Raw genomic sequence first — 22,291 nt, 5'->3', positions numbered from 1 at the left:
AGAGCTGACCCTGCCCCTCTCCGCCCACAGGTGTTTGAGGAACTGTGGAGGAGTAAAGGCAAGACCCCAGCACAGATGGTCGCAGAAAAGAAGCTTGAACTGATGCAGGATGCAGAGGCGCTGGAGCAGCTCTGCTGCTCCACGCTGGAGGCACACCCTCAAGTGGTACTTAGCCCCTCGGGGGATGGGGGTCTTCACGCGCAGTGGCAGGTGGGCAGGGGGTCGCCGGCAGAGGCCCAGGGCCAGGGCCACCTGAGGACTCAGCCAGGAGCCCCTCTCTGCTTCTCTCCCTTGCAGCCCAGCGGTGCTTCCTAACAGTGGTTGGCCCGGTCTCATCAATAATCCCCCAATTATTCTTGTCAGTTTTAAGCTAATATCAAGAGATGAAATTAGGTGACTATTGGAAAAATACAGCTTTTCCTAGAAGGAGAAAATCCCCCCCCACCCCCGAGCTTAATCTCATGGAGTTTCGGTTGAAGGGGGTGTTAGCAAGTTTCGACCTCCCAGGCCTGCGGCCCTCTCCCAAGGTTGCCGAGCTGTGCTTTGTAAGAGGACCTCTCTATCAGGGAGCAGCAGGCAGCACTGCACAGGGGCAGAGACAGGGAAACACTTCAGTTCCATGCCTTTGAGAGCTGGGAAGAAAGGCAGAAGGGAAAATTATTTGTAAATTACGGAGAAAATCCTTGACAGGAACATAGCTGGAAATCAAGTCATTCTGTGTTCTGAGCATAGAACAAAATAGAAGAGCTAAAATGAGGAGCATCCCTCCCTCCTCAAGTCTAATCATACTGTCCAGAGATATTTTTCAGTGGGGAAAAAAATTGCTAGCATCCCTTTCAGAATGATACCACCTACCCATCAGCTTGCAGGGACACTAACAGCTCTGTAAAGAGCTCTCGATAAGGAAAATGAGCTTGCGCAGGGTCTCGGCAATCTCCATCTTCCAGCCTCATCCGGAGTGACTGATAAAGACACACTTTTGAGTTTCAGACTCGGAGTGCAGCGCCGCGCGCAGTTACTCGCAGACGCTGTTGCCGATCCGAAGCAGGAGGTCGGGCGGGTGGCCCTGACGCGGTGGCTAAACGACAGGCACTCGGCGCCCCCTGCCCCGGCGCTTCCAGCCTGCCAGCCAGGCACTCCCCCACCCAGATGCTCGGAAGCCTTGCCATCTCGTGGCTCTGTCTTCTAGCAAATGAGCTTCTTGGCAGGGAGTGGAGGGAGGAGAGCCCGCTGAGCCCCCGGAGGGTCAGGGGGGCTTCACAATCCGGCACCCGGGTCCTGTGCACCGGCTGCTCAGCTGTGACACGTCCCAGTCCTCCTCACTGCCTTCTAATCAGGAGACGGGGTGGCAGACACCTCCTTTGCCAGGAGCCCAGAAACCTCCTCCGAAGGTCACGGCCTCCCTCCCCTTTTTCCTTTTCTCATTCTGTATCTAATACAGAAAAAAGAAACTGAATTTAAGTTACTATAAACGTAAACTTGATTTAAGATTTTTAGGCGAGAGCCTCTATTTTCTCCTCTAAAATAATTTGTCTTTAAAGGTCACGGATGTAAAGAAGGGAAACCCCAGGGCCATAAACAAACTGATTGGGTTGGTCCGAAGAGCGACTCTCGGCCGAGCAGATCCGACGGTGATAAAGGAGGTGCTGGAGAGGCAGCTGTCGTCGTGACAGGTTCGGGTCCCCCAGCCACGGCGGGCTGGAGCCTGTGTGCCAACGTCCCAGGTCCCGGCCAGACACCCCGCCCGACCTGCGCCTCGAGGTGCCGCCTCCACACAGAGCAGGCCTGGCGCTGCTGCTTCCGGGGGAGGCGCAGCAGTGGTGAGAAACAGCACATCCTGGTGCGCAGTGACGCCGAGCTCAGCGCCGCATGCTGTTTCAGATACTGTCCCTGACCTAGGAAAACGTTTCATTCCGCCGGTCCCTCAACAAATATTTTTAAGCACATGCTAAGGGCCAGGCATTGTTCCGGGGATTAGCAACGATGAAGAGAGGCCTGATCTGGATGCAGTATTTTGTTTGGGGCGCTGTCGTTAGCCTTAGTACCAGGAATTAGCTGTATTCTCCCATCCACTGAGTAAAAGTGATGTTGCCCGTTCAACGCCGGGGGATCCCATAAGGCAGAGGTCTGAGAATATATATATATATATATATATATATATTTTTTTTTTTTGGTAAAAAAGACAACAGAAGTTTTCAAATAAATTTAATGAATAAAATTTATACTGAAACATCACATAAAAAATTAACCTACACGTCGAAGATCGTGCAGTGGACAAACCCCCCTCCCCACCCTCAGACAGAAAAGTTTTAAAAGGCGAAAAAAAAGCTGTAACATTAAACTGATTTGTTTTGCCTGGAAAGAATAAGATGGTAAGCTAGTAAATCAAAATCTTGACCTTTAATGGTAACTGTAGTACAGTTAACAGTAGTCCATGGAGGCTGCATCACCCTCACCCCTGTTCTCGTGGCAATAATACTATTTCTCTGTCGCACTGGGGCACCCCTTTGTTCACTGCACGCCTTTGTTACCTCTGACTCACAACACTAAAGACCAGTTTTGCAAGTGCTGTTTTTTAAAAGCACATGTCAAATAAACTGTGACATAAAAGAAAATCTTTGGAGGCCCTGATTTTACACTGAATTCTCTCTTGTACTAAGAAGAGTACAGACATTTCCGTCACGAACGGTGCTCCAGTGGCAGCTGGGGACCCGGAGAAGAGTCACCAACTTAGCACCTCTTGGTTCCTGGTTGCAGACGATCGCTCAGGACTTCCCTAACTAGGAGTAAAGAGAGGACTGCCCCTCTTCGCAGCCAGAAAAGCAGGGACCAGTCATCTGGCTTATTTCAGACAAGCATGAAGAGGTAAGGTTTTTTAAAAAACTTACTTTTTAAAACATGAGTGACTTAGAAGTGTTAAGAGAATACGGTACGTTACATCACCCAGGAAGCCGCGTGCCCCTCGCGCATCCTGTTGCGGTACTGAAAACTCCTGGGCCTGACAGTAAAATATTTTCATCAAACCTCTTTTCGAGAGAGAAAGGCAGAGCCAGTCCCCACCCCCACCCCCCCACCCCGTGGCTCCTGAGTCTGGAATCTGGCGGGATCATGATTTTGTAAGAAATGATAAGATTCAGTTTTGTTTTACAAACTCCGTTTTCACCAAAGGTCTGGCTTTTTGGTCATCAACCCTTACAGAAAGCACTGGACGATCTTTCCAGACCACTTTAAATCAAGGGCTTACTTAAGTCAGCTCTGGGAGGGGCGGGGACAGCCAGATGAAGGCCATTTACCAACAATATCACGTCATATGTAAACCGTCTTATGCACTGATCACTTCAGGAGAAAAATGCCATTGCTGGGGTAGGGGGAGGGCGAAATGGGTAAAGGGGGTCACCTATATGGTGGCAGACAGAAACTCAGCCTTTGATGGTGAATACGCTGTAGTGTATGGAGGAGTCAAAATATAACGTTATACACGTGAAACATATAATGTTATAAACCAGTTACCTCAACACACAAAAAAGCACTTGATCTTTACAATGCTAACTGTCATCCAGCTCTGACAATTGCTTGTTGTCTTGAAGGCCCACTTCTGAAATCCTAAAAATGAGATTGTGTTGTTATAACTGCTCATAGAAAGGAAAAAACATGTCAAAGCACAGCTCAGATATCTTACCTGGAACCTGACTAGATATTCAAAATATATGTTTATCTAACACCCTAAGAAATTCACAGAGTATGGCTCTACTTGTCACTGGGCTTCAGTGAAATACAATTTTAAATACATTTTTGCATGAGTGTGAATTTAGTCTGGTTCTCTGTTTGCTATTCAGGGGGAAATCTCATTGAAATGTATGAGCTGGCACCACAGGTGAAGCCAGTGCCATCTGTCGTTGGAGCCCACACACCTGGAGGCTGGGAGGGCAGCGTCCTGGAAGACTGGCTCCCCCAGGTGCCCTGTGGCTTGAGGAGGAGGTTGGTTGGTCGGCTGGTTCTGGGGGGAGGGGAGGGATGGCAGCCTCAGCACTCGGCATGCTACCTGGCACAGGATCCGTTTTTAGCAAAAGTTCATTAAGTTTATAAAACAAAATTAATGGACAGCCTTTTGTGGGAGTCCCTCTGTATGAGGGGTGGGTGCTGCCATCCACTAGGCTTTCAAACTCTGGGTCTAGGAAGGAGCTTCTTGACTCTGTCCAGGCTTATGCATCAAGGTGAACTTCGGTTCCCATCTTTTAAGATGTAGACAACCCAGGGAAAAAAACTTGTCATTATTTATACCAAGTTAAGGATGTTTTTAGCTGAGCTCCCTCCCTCCCTCCCTTCTTTTTGGTAATTATGGCTAATCTGGAAGAAGGCTGTGAATTGTTTTTAAGTGAACACTCTCCTAGAGCTTTGCATTGGTTGGTTAGTTTGATATATAGCTTACGGCCAGGACGCACAATCCATATTGTATTTTTCATGTCTGTTGAATTTAGCCGCATCATTTCAAGGATTCCACATAGGACTATTTGAAAAAAACCACTAGATCTATATGAAAGGCCATGTTGTTTACCCACCACCTAAAGCAGCATGGAAATGGCTGCCATGCCTCTTCAGCAGATTTTAGACAAACTGCATTTGTGGATTATTTGTGAACAGAGCAGACCCTCGAGGGTGAGGTGGAAAGCGCCGATTGAAATCCTCTCTTGTTGTCTCCCTTAGTCATACGTCTTAGCAAAAATCATTCATGTAATATTGTCAACAATAATCTCTTAAAATATCTGCAGGGCAAAATGGTACCTCGTTATAGGTGGACCTTTTCTAGACTGGTCCCCGTTAAAAGTCAGCTGCTGCCCTAAGAAGCACAGACTTCTGCAGCCTCAGCTCCATGACATAATCTGGCCTAAGAGCTGCTATAACCCTTGTCAGGTTCGGAAAGCACACAGTAAATCTAAGGTTCCCCAAAGATCCCTGAAATATGTATGGAACGCATGTGGGCAGACCCTACTGGCGGCCTTGTTCCTTGTGTGGGTGACAGGAACAAAATTCACAATGATGACAGGACAGGGAGGGGCATTCCCAGCTAAAATCGGCCCCTGTCTTAGGAGTCCAAGTGCAGAGGCCAAAACACTGTGCCCCTGTCCCTCTGGTCCCTACAAAGCCTCAACGAAAATCTTTCACTGAAGCCCCCGTTTGTCCCGTTAATGAGCTGCCAGGATGATCTGTCCTCCAAAACAAGTAATGGCCTAATAAAACGCCTGAACATAGAGAGGATTTACTGAGGCAAAATTATCCCAAAAACAATTCTTAGTCTTTTGAGAGCTCTTTCTAAAGCATTAGGTTTATGATGGTCGTTCAAAAAGGAAAAAAAAAAAGTCAACTCCATTTTCTTAAAATGTTTCCTCCGTGATGTGATTTAAGAATGGAGTATAAACCGGCCTGACAGTGTTCTGTCTTAAGCTGTTATCTGATGGAGAATGAGTGTTGTGTGATTTACAGTCTGATGGCTGAAGCGAGAAGGGGCCGAGAATATCTTCTTAACGACTTAAAGCGTCGTGGCCTCATCTACAGAGGGCTGCTGTTCAGGAAGAGCTAATACCGCAAGGCTGGCTGGGATGCGAGGTGAGCCACAAATAACCCCTGCCTGGCCGGTGACTCGAAGTAGCTCATGCAGTAATAGCTGTCCCGCAATAAAGTGTTTCATAAAAATGGCCAAGCGTGCCAGCCATTTCAGTAAATACACGGCTGGTAGTTAGCAGTTACATTGACCCATCCCTGCGTGAGAGCTGGGTATGCGCTGCAGACATTCACCGTCACACCGGTGACGTGTCCCACCCCCGCCGGGGCCACACTTCCCAAGGAGAGCAGCCCAGGCACACTGACCCACGTTCAGAACGGGCAGCCTTCCCACAGCCCCAAACCTCTGAGCACGGCTGGAAACGCACCCACACTGACGCTGGCAACCAGGCTGACTCGGAGCCATCGAAAACGACTTTCAAGCCCGAGTACCGTGGGCTGCCCAAAATGAACAGGTCACCTGAACAGCCACATATCCTGTCTCTAGATTCTGCTCATAAGCGGATGCTCTCCTGACAACACCCTGGACCCAAGATGTCTTAATGGATTGAAAATCAACAACTGCATCAGACCTAAGTAAAAGCCCCTTGATGAGGAAAAGGTACCCCTGAGGACCCGCGGAAGAAGTGAATGTGTCCTCCCTACATGTGACAAGAGGCATCAATTCCAACCTCAGCTCATCGAAGTATTTTACTAAGTCAAATGGGGACCATCTCACAATTCCTCTAAATACCGGCGAAGGAAAGGAAGTACCTACTGATAAAACCACATCTCTGATTGGTTGCTCCAGCATTCCCATTTCATGTCTGGGAATCTGTAATTCACTCCATAAAACACCATTTTCGGCTAAACTCGACCTGGAATCGCTTTAAAATTTTAAAAACAAACGTTTTTCAACATTTGGCCACTTCCAAAAATCAATTTAAAGTATCCCAGTGCTCTCCTATATTTTGAAGCCCCAAATCCACTCCACCTAGAACTTTACGTCAAGATTGAGTTATGAATCAAGGTGAAGGATGTGATGCTCCAGGAGCCCGTGACTCACCTCCGCTGCCCAGGGCCACCAGGCTTGACACAGCAACGCCAACCTCAGGGGCTGCACCAAAGCCCACGTCCACCGAGTCCCGGGGGCCTGTCGCATGCAAAGGCATCCACGCACTGGCACATTTTAAAGCATGCCAAGTATCGTTCAAAATCCTTCCCCAAAGTCCTTGCAAAAGAGATTTCTAACCTTATGACTAGAAATATTCTACTTCATTACCGAGATTTTTCCCATCGAGGAATTCCCATCGCCACCCCCTGCTGTTCAGTATCTTTCTATCTGCCTAGGTCAGTGTTCATTCCTCCACACCCCCCAGGATTTGTTCTTCTATTTTAGCTTCCGGTTTCTGCTGTGTTCCCTCTTGCATGTCCACACCACCCCCAAACCATCCTTAACCTATCCCACCTGGCTGTTCCCCTCAACTGCATGGGTTCACCAGTTCCCTAGAATATATTTCCAGGTCCATTTTCTGACTTCATTTTGAGAAACGCTGGACTCAGTACTCTGGTGGAGGGCTGCAGTGGTTTCAGAAACGTGAACCGGTGCCCACCTCCAAATAGGCTGGGTTGTCATGTGTGTGGCTTTGCTACCAGCACCCCACCATGGGAGTTAGTTAGTTAATTTTCCTGCCTCTCACCCCACACCGGTGATCTCTGTCCTCCTTTAAAGCAAATCTACTTTTTTTTTTTAAAAGCACCTACTTAAAAAAATACTCTTTCCCAGATGACGCCTTCCACAAAGAGGACTGTGGTTTTCTATGATAGAGCAACATGGACTCAAGGAGAAGAATCGACACCATCACCAGATAATGGAGAGATGTGGAAATCAGACAAGAAAGCTGAAGAATATGGCTCTCAGACGCGACTTTAGCTTCTTACCCGGTGAGTCCAAACTGGAAGATAAATACTTGTGCAAAACAAAGTTGGAGGGTAATACATTACAGCTGAAACTCATCTTCTGCTCTTCTCTCTCAATCTCTGAGCCACTGACTTCTCCAGTAGAGACACTTATGCAAACACAGGTGGATGTCGGGAAGCCAAGAGCAGGCCAGTCCGCTGGGCCTCGTACATTCTGGCTGCTGCACTGCAGCTGGGCAAACCATCTTTCAAGACAGACAAGTTTGAAGTCAGAAATGTACAACGAATCACTATCTTTGGTTCCGTGCCTAGACTTGCAAACACCGCGAAGCTGGGCTCCTGAGAGCCACCCAGCCCCAGCCAGAGCTCCTGAGGCTTCATTCCAGGACTGGCTCACTCGCTTCAAGATCCCTGAAACACAAAAGGCAGCCTCGGCTCTGCAGCGTCTCAGATGTGCTTCTCTCCTCCACGCCCCTCCTGTACTAGGGCCTGATTGATTAAAACCAAACCAGTGGGGCTTCCCTGGTGGTGCAGTGGTTGCGAGTCCACCTGCCGATGGAGGGGACGCGGGTTCGTGCCCCGGTCTGGGAAGATCCCACATGCCGCGGAGCGGCTGGGCCTGTGAGTCATGGCCGCTGAGCCTGCGCGTCCGGAGCCTGTGCTCCGCAACGGGAGAGGCCACAGCAGTGAGAGGCCCGCGTACCACCAAAAAACAACAACAACAACAACAACAACCAAACCAGTGCTCCTGAGGCACCACCACCAGCCCTGTGACTGCCCCCGGGGCTCAGCAAGATGCCCGCAGAAAGAACAGAGAGACCCGGGGCTTCCAATTTCCTTCCAAGTGGGGGCGGGGAGGGGGGTGGTCATCCTGCTTACGTGCTTCTCATCTGCCCGCAGTACAGGAGAGTGGACTCTGATATCCTTGAATATCAGTCGTATATTGTCTCGTTCTTTTTTTAGCCCACAATTATTTTGTGTGTTTGCCCCTCTCTGTGGTAGGAAAACCACGGCTCTAAGTATAATTACACCTGGCGGAGCAGAGAGGCACTAATACATCACAGTGGGGCCTCCTAATGAACCCCATTACTCAGAAGGCAGCGCTTCTGTGTGGAGTGAGGCCCCGGCAGGCACTTGGCTTAGCAGGGCTCCCCGCGACCTGTTTGCCTTTACATCCTGGTTCCCTAAGTGGCTGTACAGTTCCTGTTTCTAGAAAAAGCAAACAGATTTTAAAATAATTACCAAGGTTTGTACAGATTGTATTTAGTTTACTTTTATCCTTTCCCCCACACCATACCCCTCCAAAAAAACCCACTATGAGACAGTTTCACAGATGAACCAGTTTTTCATAAAACACTTAAAAAATAATGATGGTTATCTTGTTACATAAGCATATACCACGCTTTGTTCACCACACCGATCAAAGCCCTAAAAGCCAAAGTAACATTTTGCATAGGCATAGTTCATTTTGTGCAAATCTTACTAAAATAAGGCTATTTTCAGTGTGTAGGTAGTGATATACTGAGCAAAGAAAGCTCTCGAGCAACAAGAACATTTCCCTGCATTCCAAATTCTCTCCAACTACATCTGACTTCCCAGGCAGAGAGCTGAGACCAGTGGGTTTGCCTGCACTGTAAGGCAACACGTGTTGGGCGGAATACAAGTCTTGGAAGTAAAGTGCAAAGGGACGGATGCTGTGTGCTTGCGTGACGGAGGCAAGAAGGGCTCCATCTTTATTTTTCTCTTTATAAGACGGAAGCCACAACACAGATGGCCACGGGGGCAGGTGTGCGTTCTTACGTGCTATTGAAGGGCCGTCTGAGGCGGGCACCTCCAGAAATCACTGACTCCCGTGTTCGCTGGGTGTGATCGAAGCTGCAAGCTGAGTGGCTCCGAGGGATGGGAGAATAAGGACCAGGAACTCTGAGGAGGAAAAACTGAGCCAAGACTTAGATTCTAGGGGGTACAAGGTGGGAAGATCCGGCTGGGGACAGGAGGTGCACAGAAAACCCCCCTCCCCACGTATCAAGTATCGTCAGGAAGTCTCAGAGTAGAGGTGTCTGTAAGCAGCTTTGCATTTAACATTCAGTCAAGACACTAAAACCTTAAAAAAACAAGTACCTCTATTTGAAAAGAAAAAGCTAACAGTAGCTGTCATCCGCATCGCCCAGGATCTTGCAGCAGAGAATGGAGTGTTCCTGGGCCAGGGCGGCCAGCTCCTTCAGGAACTCGGGGAAGAGCGCGGCCGCCAGCATGCTGTCCCGCACGGGCGGGGGCAGGCTGGGGGCCGCCCCGGCCGCCTTGGCTCTGTTTGTCAGGAAGGGCTGAAGCACTCGTGGGGGGCCATCCAGAAAACTCCTGCCGCTCCCTGTCCTGGAGGCATCCTGAACGGGATCTGAAACTAGAAGGAAGACGGCCATGGTGATCCCGCAGAGCCCTCTCCGCCCACCCCTTAAATGGAGTGTGTGTGTTGGGGGGGAGTGGAGTGGAGTGTCTCGTGCGGGTTCAGCTCCCGCTCTGACTGGAGTCTCAAGGCACGGTCCCCGGTCCCCCCCTCACTCCACTCTGAGACACATGGATCTGCCCAGATCAGCTCCAGCACTGGGCATGTGCCATGAGAGTTTGATCCCAAATCCTGTAGGAGGACCTTCATGTAGAAACTGTGGCAAGAATACAGGTTTATCAAGAACCCTCCCCGCCCAGGGCCTGGCGCGGGGGGAGAAGGAAAAAGGCACGTCCTGCGGCCGCATCAACCAAGTGAGGACACAGGTCACTGCGATGGTTATTTAGGGGCATCCAGGGGCTCCACCTGTTCTCCCGGCCTCTCAGGGTCGGGGTGACCGTCCGCCCTTTGCCAGCTGAGCCCTGGCCACCCGGCAGAGCTGCAGGAGGCCACCTGGGTTACACACACCACGTCCTGCCGTCCGCAGCCCGGGCTCCAGCCTCCTGGGCTCCCTGCTGAGCCCCAGCCCCTTCTGGCCAGGACTTCCAGCCTTTGTGGAGAATAGAATGGAAGAAGGCTTTTAAAGGCTGGGAATAACGGAGAGGAAGCTGGGTGCTGATAAGACCGGACCGGGAACTTCCCGCCACCGTGGGCAGCTCGTGGCAGCAAGTTGCTTGGACCGTCCATTCAAGGAAGGAAGGTTTCCAGGAGTTTTGATTTCAGTTTCAAAAATGTAGGTCTAAGATGATATGAACCAAACTTCAACATACCCAAGTGATTTGCATTTCATATCAAATCAGTTTTACCAATTAAAATGGTTCAACTTTCCCAACTATTTAATTCCTGAAGATCTCCGGCCTTCACATTGACAGGAATTATTGATGCCTTCTCTTCTGCCCCCAACTCAGACTCATTACTCCTTATAAATCATTATATTCAAGCTCTTCATTATTTTGGCTGATTTTTAGAATTCAGTCCCATTTTTCAACACTCTTCTCAGAGTGTCGCTTAACTGTGATACTAAAATTCTTGACATTTATAGTACTTTCCACATCTCACTACTATCGTCTTTAGTGTTAAAAAAAAAAAAAAAACAACTTCCGCTTTACTGCTTTAAATATCCTTTTAGATTAAAGCTTATCGCAGTTCATGCCATAAAGAACTGGAGAAGTTGTTGAGAATCTGCTGCCACCTTTCAGCAGAAACTCACAATATGTCTTGACAACAGAGGACGAAAGTGTTGACCTCCCGGAGGACACTGACACCCTTGGTGGACCACGCCTGCGTACCTCCACCCCAGCCCTCCAGCACCGCGGCTCCCGGCTCTCCAAAGGGCCCGCCGAGGCTCACGGAGGAAGCTGGGCGGATGCCGCGGGGGATGGGACACTCCGGGCACCAGCCCCAGAGCCACACTGGTCGCGCTGGTTCCCCCACCTGGCATTCCCTTGCCCGTGTCTGCACACCTAACCCTCGCCAGGCTCAGACTCTGCCACTTACTGGCTGAGTGGCATCAGGCAAGTTGCTTTTCCTCTCTGTACTTTAATGTCATCATCTGTCAGAATCTCACGGCTGCAAGGATTAAGTGACTCAATAGGTATAATGTACACAAGGAGGACCTCTTGTAAGTGTCGGCCATCACACCACCGTCAATTCAGCTGTCACTGACTTCAGACCACTCCCGTTTCCTGCCCTGGAAGTGATCCCCTGCTCTAGCCTCCCACTCATTTTATTTACCAACTGGGGCCTGCAGTGCCCTTCAGACTTGTGTTGCTGTTTATGTGCTTTCTCCTCTACCAGACTTTCAGGTTTCTGAGAGCTGAGCCCCTAAACGATGCGTCCTTCATGGCCCCTAACACGCTTCCTCATCCACAGAAGAAGCTAATAAACATTTGCTGAATGAAGGAGGGAAGGGACGGACCAATGTCAGGTCCTCTCTATACCTGATCTTCCTGGAGCTGGTTCATTTCCTCATCTCCGTCTTTCTCTTTCAAATTCACTCCTCTTTTATCCCCAAAAGGGCTTTTGTGGATCATTTATCCAGCTTAATCCATGAATTTTAAAAGTGTCATCGCTTAGGCTCATTTACCCAGCTTGAATCTAAGAATCACCACTGTCTTCGCTAATGAAGGCAGGCGGGCGCCCAGGGAGGGAGACGGAGGGCCAGCAGGGAAGTCCTGGCGGCAGTTCTGTCCCGTCAGCGTGGGGCTGGCCCTTGGTGAGTCAGACTCAACTCAAAAACAAGGAGACCCGAGTTATGGTCCCTACCTGGCAACTAGCTAATCATATAACGTCTCGGTGTCCTTTCCCACAAGATGGGGATAATACCTACCTGGCCCCCTTGTAGAACTAGAGATCAGTGAAAGGACTCTGAATACAGTGAATACTAGAAAATACCACCTCTGTGGTTTGAGGAGAAAATGAAAAGACTGGCAAGCAGCTGAGCCTCAGAGACCAAGTCTCAAGAGTGACAGTGTGACAGGGGCACAGGAAGCCCACCCGGACTTCTACTCCTGTTGGAAGCGTTAGCGAGGAGACCGGTTTCACCAGGGCCTGCGTGACGGAGCAGCTCGGGCTGCGGGCGCCCCTCGGAAAAGGGCCCAGGGCATGGGGGCAGCGCCCGGAGCAGAGGCAGGGAGGAGGGAAGTATAAGTAAACGTCAGAACCGGGAGTGGTTTCCTGAAATGTTGCCCTGGGTCTAAAAAGCCACAACAAAGGGTTTTCAAGATACTACTGGGAAGACTGAGAAGTTAGGCGAGAAACCCGTTACCCCTCCCATCCCTGTCAGCGGCGTCAGACAAGGCACAGAGCGCACGGACGTTGACGCCCCGGCATGTGGCCTCTTACAGGATTCTAATCACTCATTGCTCTGTGTCCCGGTGAGAATAGGGCTCCCAGATTCATCTCACTTACAGGCAATCACATCACACGCGAGGCTTCAGCTTTGTACGAGGGGACGGAGACCTTCGTCATTCTGTGAGTTGAGAGATTTTTGAAGTTGAGGGGAGGGTGTCACTTTGCTAACCTGAGCGAAGTTAGGAGGTTAATCTGAAAATTTCCATCAAACAGAAGTCTTCTATCCCGAGAGCAGCTTCAACGTCCCCTGAGGGTCACAGACCTTGGAAATCATCCACCACGGCTGCCTGACACCCTTACGCAGTGGGAACAAGACCCCCCTGGGCACGTGTCCGGCAGCCGCCACCATCAGTCTGAGGCCAGGACAGAGCACAGGCATATGCTCACCCGGATCGTGCAGGTCGAGGAGGCCGGTCAGGGCGTGTAGGCACCCGAGCTTAGTGGTCCTGGCTGACCACCCGGGCCTCTAACTTCAGCTTCCTTCTATGAAAATGAAGCTAACAGTACCTTTCTTGCCCATTGCACAGTGCTGCTTGAAAAGTAAAACTGTCTGGGAAGGCACTTTACAAACTGCAAGATACAAATGAAGACCGAGCCCAGAGTGCAGTGTGGGGAGGCTCACGTCACCTTCTGTCTGGAAGACTGCAAGAACTGCCATAGTCCCTTGCAGCTCTTCCCATCAAGAGGTGGGGGGTCTGCTCCACTCCTGCACCTGCGCTGACCCAGTGGCTTGGCCAACAGAATGCAGCAGAATCGACCCGGTGGAGTCCCGAGCTGGTGCCTCGAGAGACCGTGTGCTCCTACTCTCACTCTTGCAACCCCACAGCCACGAAGCTGCGAAGCCAGGGCTGACCTGCTAACACGGACCCCCATCACTTCGGCCAGCAGCCACCCCTGTGAGCCGGGCCATCCCAGATGCCCAGCCGCCCACTGACGGCAGCCCCCGAGCGAGTCCTGCCAGCATCAGCCATGCCCGTCCGGGCCAGCAGATCACCTGGGCAACCACGCAGACTCACGAGCACATGTGACAGCTTTGTCTCGAGCCCCTGAGCTTTTGTGGGGGTCTGTTACGCGCGAAAGCTAGCTGAGGCACCGTCTCTCGCAGGGTGAGTCACACAGCGTGCCCCCTGCTCAGGAGGGACAAGCCAACAGGCTGACTGTCCACGGGGCTAGGAGAGGCCATGTGGGGCCCACAGGCCACCTTCCCACAGACGTGGGCGCTCTTCCCTTCCAGAGATGGCCCGCCTGCTCTCATCCAGGGCCAAGGCTAGAAGCTGCCCCTCATTTCACCAGTGGCACAGGGCCCCCCTTCCTTTCAAAGTGAGCCTTGCGGTGTCCTAATGCCCTTCACACCCCAAGTCCTACAGCCAGAAAGGACTCGAGAGACGGAAGACAAACCCTTCACTTAAGAGTCGAGGAGGGACTTCCCTGGTGGCGCAGTGGATAAGAATCCGCCTGCCGATGCAGGGGACACAGGCTCGATCGCTGGTCCGGGAAGATCCCACATGCCGTCGAGCAACTAAGCCCATGCGTCACAACTACTGAGCCTGCGCTCTAGAGCCCCTGCTCTGCGACAAGAGAAGCCGCCGAATGAGAAGCCCGCGCACCGCAACAAAGAGCAGCCCCCGCTCGCTGCAACTAGAGAAAGCCCACATGCAGCAATGAAGACCCAATGCGGCCAAAAATAAATAAATAAAAATAAAATTTTTTTTAAAAAAAAGAAAAGTCGAGGAGCATGAGGCCCAGTGAGGCCAAGTGACCAAGATCAAACAGCTACACAGAGGCAAGGCCACGCCTTCACAGGGCCGGGGTTTCTTCAGCTTCCCTCAAAGGCTTACCGTTGCCCCAGGTTACACTTCTGCCTCTCACTGCAAATCATGTTTCCGATCACATGCTTTAGCCCCGGACCAAGGGCCCTGCTCTCTCCACCGTTCACCTGCCACAAAGAAGCCTGGCTTGTCCAGGGCAGGTGAGCGAAAGCCAGCGCAACGTGGGCCATTCCCTGGCCTGCCCTCTCAGCAAGGCTGAGGCCACAGCTCGGGAGACAACTGGCGTCAAACCTGCGCCAGCAGAGCCCACCCGAGGCCAGGCAGCCCCGTCCCCAGGCTCCGGTCGGCGGCCACCCCGCGCTCCCCGCCCACTTGGGCCAGGCCTCCTGAGCCGATGGAAGGCGCTCCCACGAGGGCTCAGGTGTGCATAAACTTTACTCCTCTTGCTCCAAGGGAATGGTTTTTACCTTCCAGAGCTCTAAAGCACATAGGACCGGCCAAGAAACGGCTCAGGGTGTGCACGTAATGCTTCCTTCTGGCCCACACGTGCTAAGTTATTTATTCTAGCGGCAGTCCCCACATCACTCCTGCCCTGCACTACTCTCAGTTAGGAAAACATATGCCCCGCTAGACCCTCCAAACTGGGACCGGGCCGGGTACGGGCAGGGTAGACTTTCCTTTGGGTTTAAGGATGCTCAGAGGAGGCTCCTGCCTGCTGCTTAAAAATGGAAATCTATTTAGATGCTTTTAGGGTCCAGGAGCTGAGGCAGCACCTGTGACACCAAGTCGGGACGCTGGGGAAAGGGAGGAGCGGCTGACCTTTGGTGGGTGCCTCAGGGCTCGGGTCGGACAGGTCCACGCGGAAGAGCAGGTACTGCTGGGCTTGGATGAGGAGGCCCGGGAAGTCTCTCTCCCCAGAGGCGAACTGCTCAATCTTGTTCTTCACAGACGCGAGGACCTGTCAAAACCAGCACTAATGACGCTAACGCTTCAGCAGAGTTCCACCCTGCATTATCGGGACATCTGTCAGGCAGAGGCCCCGCCGCAGGAACGACAGGGTTTTAACTGCCTGGGTGTTCTGGGAGGGCCCTCTCGAAACGTCAAACCAAACGAAGCTTCTAAGGCTTCGCAGTTTGTCTAGAAAAATCAACACAACCAGCGTAACAGGTAACAGAAGGGGCAGGAGAGCAAATGAATGCGAACGGGGCGGGGCGGGGCGGGGCGGTACCTGGTAGAGAGAGCGCACGCTGGGCTGGAAGACCATGTTGGTGTTGAGCAGGAAGGAGCGCAACAGGGGCTGCGGGTAGCTGGCCAGCTGCGTGATGATGCCGATGAGCAGCAAATTCACGTGCAGCGAGTTCTCCAGCATGTTCTCCAGCTTGGACAGCACCACGCTGATGAACGGGCCTGCGGAAGGACACGAGGCTTCAGAAACCCAGGAGCCGCCGGGGCCGCCGGGTGCGAACCAAATTCAGACAAGTGCAACCGACGCGGCCAGGTCGCCTCCTGCCTCCAAACCAAACCACAAAACACACCACCGCCACAAAAAGAAAGCAGAAACACGGCCGTGGTAGCTAGTATTTTGACTCCCGGAGCAGTTTTAATACTTTGAAAATTATCATAGACCTTTAAAAAAAAAGCAGATGACCAATACTTTAATTTTTAAAATCAAAATATACTTTTCATACTATTTCTGTATCTCCTGGGGCTGCCAATGCTCAAAAACATGGCATTCGTCATCCCGTGATGCTGCGTGCTGTAACGCGTCATGCAAACATTAGAGGCCATCAAAAGTTTTAGTAACAAAAAATATTCGTGTCGTTAAAGAATAGCAAACACATACAACTATGTTTACCAAACAGCAGCACTGTGAACGGGGGACTGTCTATCCCCCAAAAGCACCTGAGAAAGACTCTGTCTTGTCAGTGTCACAATGTGGAAGAACCAGAAGAAGAGAAGACGAGAGGTAAAGGTGGGCTTGGCTGTAATTTTGAAGCCATGCTTAATTTTCAGGGGGAGGTGGGGATGAGAGAGAGGGAAGGGGCTCAGTTTGGGGAGCTGGAGTTTGGTGTGTCCTAGGTTCCTTCAACAAGAAAATCCCTATCACTATAAAAGCAGTTTGTAAAAAACAACAGGCAAAAAGAAACTGACTAATCGTGGTCACTAGAAAAATAATATGCTTTTCTGTTTGAGTTCACTGAAGACAGGGAAAATCCAGCCAATAAATCTGGCATTAATAAAACTACTTGAAGATGTTTTCCATTTTCACCATAAAAGTGGTCCATTAAACAAAATTAATGAGAATTTTCTATCTCCCCCAGTGGAGCTATAGATGATGTCACTAAACCATGGCATATTTATGACAAAAGCACATAACCCTTGATAAATAAACACGCCTTATGAAGATTTCGCCAACATTAATATGAGTTTAACAAAAACATACTTCATCACAAGATGCTTCATTCAGAAGCCTTGGTAGCCGAAGAGGGTTAAACCCTTTGTAAGAAAGCAGAAGCTGTTTGTGAGAAATGGGAACAGCAAACCACACCGGCAAGTAACAGGATAATGGAAATACTTCTGGTGCCACAAGGGCCTGGGAACTCAGAAGAGACACTTTCCCTTTGTGTGTTGAGATTAGCCCCAACTTCCCCATCCTTGGGGGTGGGGGGCAGAGCTCCTGAGTCACTTTCCATGACTAATAACACATTTCTCACTAAGAGAGTATAGTTCTTTGTTGATGTCTCCTCTGACAGTCTACAAACCCCTTCATTCTTGTGTCCTTAGTACCTAGCACAGAACCTGCCAACTATTAGGGGATCAATAAAAGACTGCTGACTTAATGAATAAATAAAATTAATTAGATAAATGAAAGGGAATGCTTTGATTCTGCTGAGAAGCAAATTCATTTCGGTGGAAATGAGGATCCCATGGAGAGAGGGAAGTTAAGCAAATGCTGCAGAACAAACTCAGAAGTTTAGACACTACAAAGTTCACAAACGTGGAAAGAGAAAAGACGTTTCCTGAAGCTGTGTACATGCTTCAAAGGAGGAAACAGGCAACGTTTTAGTGAAAATTACCTATATGTATCCAAATCTCAGGTTAGGTTTGGCGGTGTTCAGGTGTATCATATTCAAAATATTGATGTTATTTTATGGGTGGTGTATTAGCTTTTTTTTTTTTTTTTTTGCCCTAAGCTATATTTTATTTCCTCAATTTACATATTGACCGGGGATGAAGCTTCTTTGTAAGAATAGGCTGGCATTCTAAAGAACAATCTTCATTAGCAGTGGGTAGTCCTGATGTCTTGGAGTGCACTGCAGACAAAGCTAGGATTCCTGCTGCGGGAGAGTAAATGGGGCAGCCCTAGGGCAGAGTTAGGACTGAGCTAGGCTACTCTGCCCTCTTCCTCCCACCAAACACCCCCCCCCACCCAACCCTCCCTCTCCCCTTATCAACTGGGAAGAGCCAGATTATCTAGTCCTTTTTACTTATGATCAACTGATTGAATTTTAATTAAAACCCATTCACACTGAAATGTTATCTCGGCTAGAACCTCAAGCCTTTTAATAGTGGAAATGAAAGCTTTCTCCCTGTTTAAATACATTTTCCGGCAGGCATCCGTAAACAGATGCATAAAAGTTGGAGGAGGGCGGAAGAGCTCCTTGAGATCACGTTAAGCCTACCTGGCTGGACCCGAAGATGCTGTGACTTCGTGTATTCTGGGTGATCCAAGGAGGTAGGGGCATGATCTCCGCCCACCGAGCTGCCCCCTGCTGTCCAGGGAAGGACAAGCCTCAGCTGAGGCTGCCTGTGACAACAGTAAGGACACGGACCACCACCCACCCCAGCCCAGGATCACATCTGGTCCTCGCAGAGTTAGGGCACCAAGGCCACATGGCTGGAAGCGCCAGAGCCAGGGGTCCCCACAGGCGTGACTGCAAGGCCAGCCTGTCCCGCTGAGATGTTGGCTCCTTAGGACCCTCTCCTCTAACTGAACACCATTCAGGGGTCCCACCCCAGCTGTCCCTGAGCCTGAGGACCCCTCCTCTGTGCCAGGTCCCTCTGTACCACGATCTGCAGATTCAGATTTTGTAACAGAGCAGGACCCTGTGGGGCCTTCCCAGGACAGACCCCCTCCCCCGACCCCCTCCATGTCCTCCACCTGCCTCTTGCCTGCAGAAAAACTTTAGCCCAAGAATAAATTTAATCAGAGAAATGAGAAACTAAAAAAGCAAAGGAAAATAGTCAAGCAAGACAAAATAGTAACAGTCTAGCCATGAAACAAAGTCAAGGCCCTTTAGTTCCTCCTCAAGGGCTGTAGATAATATTCTGAGCCATATCCTTTGAGCTGTGTTGTAGATACTGAAACCCTCACCAGGTGGAAGAAGTGAACTACATGATGACCTGACTGTATCCCTGACATAAGCTGCTGCTATTTTAAGAACTGGTCTCAGAGAAATGGGAACAAACCGACCCTGGAACTGAAGACTAACTGTACTTAAAACAAGCGAGATGACGACGCTGATCCGACCACCGCGTGACTCATTTCAAGACGACTGTCAGAGCTGACTGTGCTGTTTCTGCAGGGAGCCCCCTCCCTCCGCCTGTACGCCCCTGAAGCTCCCCTTTAAAAGCTCTTGCCCCCTGATCGGGAGTGGGGAATTGGCTTTTGGACACGAGTCCGCCTTCTTCCCAGGTTGCCAGCCTCCTGAATACAGCAATCTTTCTTTTCCTACCGACAAGTACTGGCTTTGAAGCAGCGAGCAGCCAAACCTGAGTTCAGTAACAGTTTAACTTGGGTAATAATTTAATGATAATGATTCTATCATAATTCCTAACCTCAATCCACTTACCTGATACCCCATCCTACCCCTTTGCCTCGTCCGCGATTTCTACCTGCTGTTAGGGGTTTAATCACTGGAACACAGCCACTCTTTAGCACAGTGATGAGTTTATGTGGGTCTACTCTACTTATTTTTGGATGAAGATTTTGTGATTAACTGAAATGAGCTCCCAGGCCCAAGCAAAGGCACAACTAACCCCAATGGCCTTTGCTGTGTGTACACAGCCACATTGAGTCCAGGGATATTCTGAGTACCTACTATGTGCTCTCTCCACTGTTCAGCACCAGGGATAGAGCAGAGAACAAGCCAACACCTGTGCCCTCAGGAAGCGCACATGCCAGTGGGGGAAACTAATTTTTTTTTAAATACACATAAAAACAAATGCTAAGGAGAAAGATAAATTAGGCTAGAGGAAATGAGGCTATTAAATAATGAGACTGGATTTCTTGTGTGGTTTAGTCAGTCCTACTACTTTATCAAAGGCATATCAAGGGAAGTTACTCAACAGCAAAATTTAACCTCTAATTTGCTGGGGGGAAAAAAAAAAACAAACAAATGAAAGAATAAGATAAAAATAAAACCACCACCCCCCCCCCCCCGCTGCTGCTTAAGAAAATATCCCACCCCTCTGGCAGGTAAACTGATAACTTAGCTCCTTACCCGCACCTACCTCACTCTCCTGGTGCAGTGCAGTGCGTACGCGCGCTTTCAAAAGCAGAAACCACAAAGCAATCTAAGAGCGTCACCTGTGAACGGGGTGCTCTGAGTCCTCGCGGGACGGTGACTGGCAAAGGCAGCCTCATCTCTCGCTCCAAACGGGGACGGCTGGGTCTCTGCGGCAGGAGTCTCAGCCATGAAAGAGTCAAAGTCATCCTCCTCCCCTTCCGGTTTCTTCTTCCCCTCCCCCTCTTCTCCTTTGCTCTCAGCTCCCTCCTCTTCCGGCTCCTTTGTAAGAAGCAACGGGTCAGGTGAGGAGAAATTCTGCTCCATCAAGCCCTCGGCGCTGGAATCCAGTTCTTTAATGATTTGGTCACACTGGGCAATGAAATCTTCGCCCTCGGGGTTAGGCGCTGTCAGGCGGGCACCGTGCTCTGCCTTGGGGTCGGGGGCCGCTAACTCGGGGCTTGATTCCAGGGCGACGTCAGGCTCGTTCTCTCCTTCTGGCTCCTTGGACACACCGTGACACACGTCCGAATCGTCCGGAGCATGTTCCTCCTCTGAATCTGTCTCTGGCTGAGGGCCGGGCAGGGGGCCGTTGCTCACGGGGGGACCCTGGACCTGGGTCTGGGCTTGGGTTGGGGGCCTCGCGGCGTCCTCCGGCGAGCCGCTGGTGTCCTCTGCGTCCTTCTCAGCACACAGCCTGTACACCATCACGTCATCCTGGAAGTCGGACTCTTCGATGTAGGCCCCTTTGACGAGCAGGATGGCGTTCTTCTTCATCTCCTGGATGTGTCTGGGAGGATCCACGGGGGCCGGGGGGCCCGAGTTCTCTGCATCCTCGAACGGCCCAGGGCAGCCCCCGCCCCCCCCCCGAGGAGATCCCGGTGTCGTAGCTGTTGTCCCACTCCAGCTCCGTGTGGCTCTTCTCCTTTCCGGGAGCCAGCTGGGGCCCCGTCATCCCGGGGACCTGCTGCGGGGGCCTGAGCACAGGGTAGGTGGTGCCGGGAGCCCTCTCCTCGGGCGGGCCCAGCAGAGCCGGGCAAAGCGCCTCGGGGTCGGGGGAGTCTCCATCGTACAGGGCGGACCACACGTGGCAGTCCCTTATGCAGCGGAGGATGTTGGTGTGGGCCTCCCAGAGGTACTGCAGGTAGCTGATGTCCAAGGCTTTGCCGTACTCCACGATGCAGGCCGACGGCGAGAACGCCTCGGGGGGCAGCTGCTCTGAGGGCCCTGCCCCGGGAGACACACAAGTCAGAACCAGGCAGAGGGACACAGGCAATGGATGGGAATGCAACTCATCGGGCTGCCAAGGCTTTGTCCCACCAGCTACTTTGGTTCTAATAATTTCTGATTAAATGATTTCCAAACAGTCAAAAAAGTTAGATTTTAATAAGGAAAAATAAGAATAGAAACTCTATCCTCGTAGAAGATACAAAACCAATCTGGCTGGTCAGATACCGGCCATCACCAACGGAAGTCTGTTACTTGGGATCAGTCTTTAGAGAAACGTGAGCTAATGAAGGCAACCTCTCAAGCTGTTGGGAGTGAGACAGACTGGGACCTGGGACCCTTTGCTGCAGTGCTGCAAGGCTTGCACCTGGACACACCTCTCCTCGAGCAACAAAATACAAAGAAACTCTATGGGACTAAAACTAACTGCGCGAATATGCAGTTGGGGCAAATTCTGGACCCAAAAGATACAGAGAGCAAACATCCCAACCTCCACTTTTGAAGAGCCTGGAGCAAAAACAGAGTGTCGGGAGCAAAAGCAGGGCACTGTGCATGCCCCCTGCACACACCACCACCTAAGGGGTGGGCGAAACACCTCAGCCAGCCCTCCTGCCTGACCCCTGGGCCCGCCCCTACCCTCACCCCATATAAGGAGCAAGCTCGGCCCCAACTCAGGGAGCGAGCCAGCAAGGGGACCTGTTGTTTCTTCTCGCCCCGCTTCCCCCCCCCCCCCCCCCGCCCCCGCCACTGCTGCAGCACAGGCCCCAATAAAGCCTCTCCTGAATTTCTTGTCTGGCCTCTAGTCAACTTCTATTGATTGGGGAAGGCCCAGAACCCTGGTCGGTAACAGGAGGATTAGGTTAGGTAGGTAATATATCCAATATAGTACCTGCCACTGAGTAGGCAATTTAAAAGATTTTTACTTTGACTCTAAAGTGGAAAGCCTATATAATCCATGAATTTGGGAAACAGATTTTCTCTAGAAAACCCTGGGTTTTTCGAAAAGCCTGTTAATTCATTCTGCCTTGCTGGGA

The 22,291-nt window shown here is 50.8% G+C and overlaps 2 protein-coding genes across 7 annotated transcripts in view; one reads left to right on the top strand and one right to left on the bottom strand.

Moving 5' to 3' along the window:
* Positions 1 to 8,378, top strand: part of GATB (glutamyl-tRNA amidotransferase subunit B) — an 85,487-nt gene extending 77,109 nt beyond the window's left edge. The window contains exons 12-17 of one of the 6 annotated variants that reach the window (XR_010841003.1): positions 31 to 165; positions 1,542 to 1,673; positions 2,758 to 2,865; positions 3,837 to 3,978; positions 7,325 to 7,482; positions 7,584 to 8,378. Coding sequence is in view for 1 of the 6 variants with exons in the window: in XM_059066716.2 (XP_058922699.1) it covers positions 31 to 165; positions 1,542 to 1,670 (264 nt within the window). In the remaining 5 variants the exon portion in view is untranslated. Of the gene's footprint in view, positions 1 to 30; positions 166 to 1,541; positions 3,808 to 3,836; positions 3,979 to 5,481; positions 5,687 to 7,324 lie in introns of those variants that run through there. The other 5 variants (XR_010841000.1, XR_010841001.1, XR_010840999.1 and 2 more) reach the window with 5 other exon arrangements.
* Positions 8,379 to 8,705: 327 nt separating this feature from the next.
* The window catches only part of FHIP1A (FHF complex subunit HOOK interacting protein 1A), a 270,411-nt gene continuing 256,825 nt past the window's right edge, over positions 8,706 to 22,291 (bottom strand). The window contains 5 exon segments of the mRNA XM_059066709.2: positions 8,706 to 9,859; positions 15,343 to 15,481; positions 15,752 to 15,930; positions 20,114 to 20,897; positions 20,899 to 21,257. Of these exon segments, the coding sequence (XP_058922692.1) occupies positions 9,600 to 9,859; positions 15,343 to 15,481; positions 15,752 to 15,930; positions 20,114 to 20,897; positions 20,899 to 21,257 (1,721 nt within the window). The 3' untranslated portion in view covers positions 8,706 to 9,599.

Source organism: Kogia breviceps, chromosome 6, assembly GCF_026419965.1.
Source record: "Kogia breviceps isolate mKogBre1 chromosome 6, mKogBre1 haplotype 1, whole genome shotgun sequence".
NCBI lineage: Eukaryota > Metazoa > Chordata > Mammalia > Artiodactyla > Physeteridae > Kogia > Kogia breviceps.
Note: the sequence above shows the minus strand (reverse complement) of the source record. Positions and strands in the feature narration are given on the sequence as shown.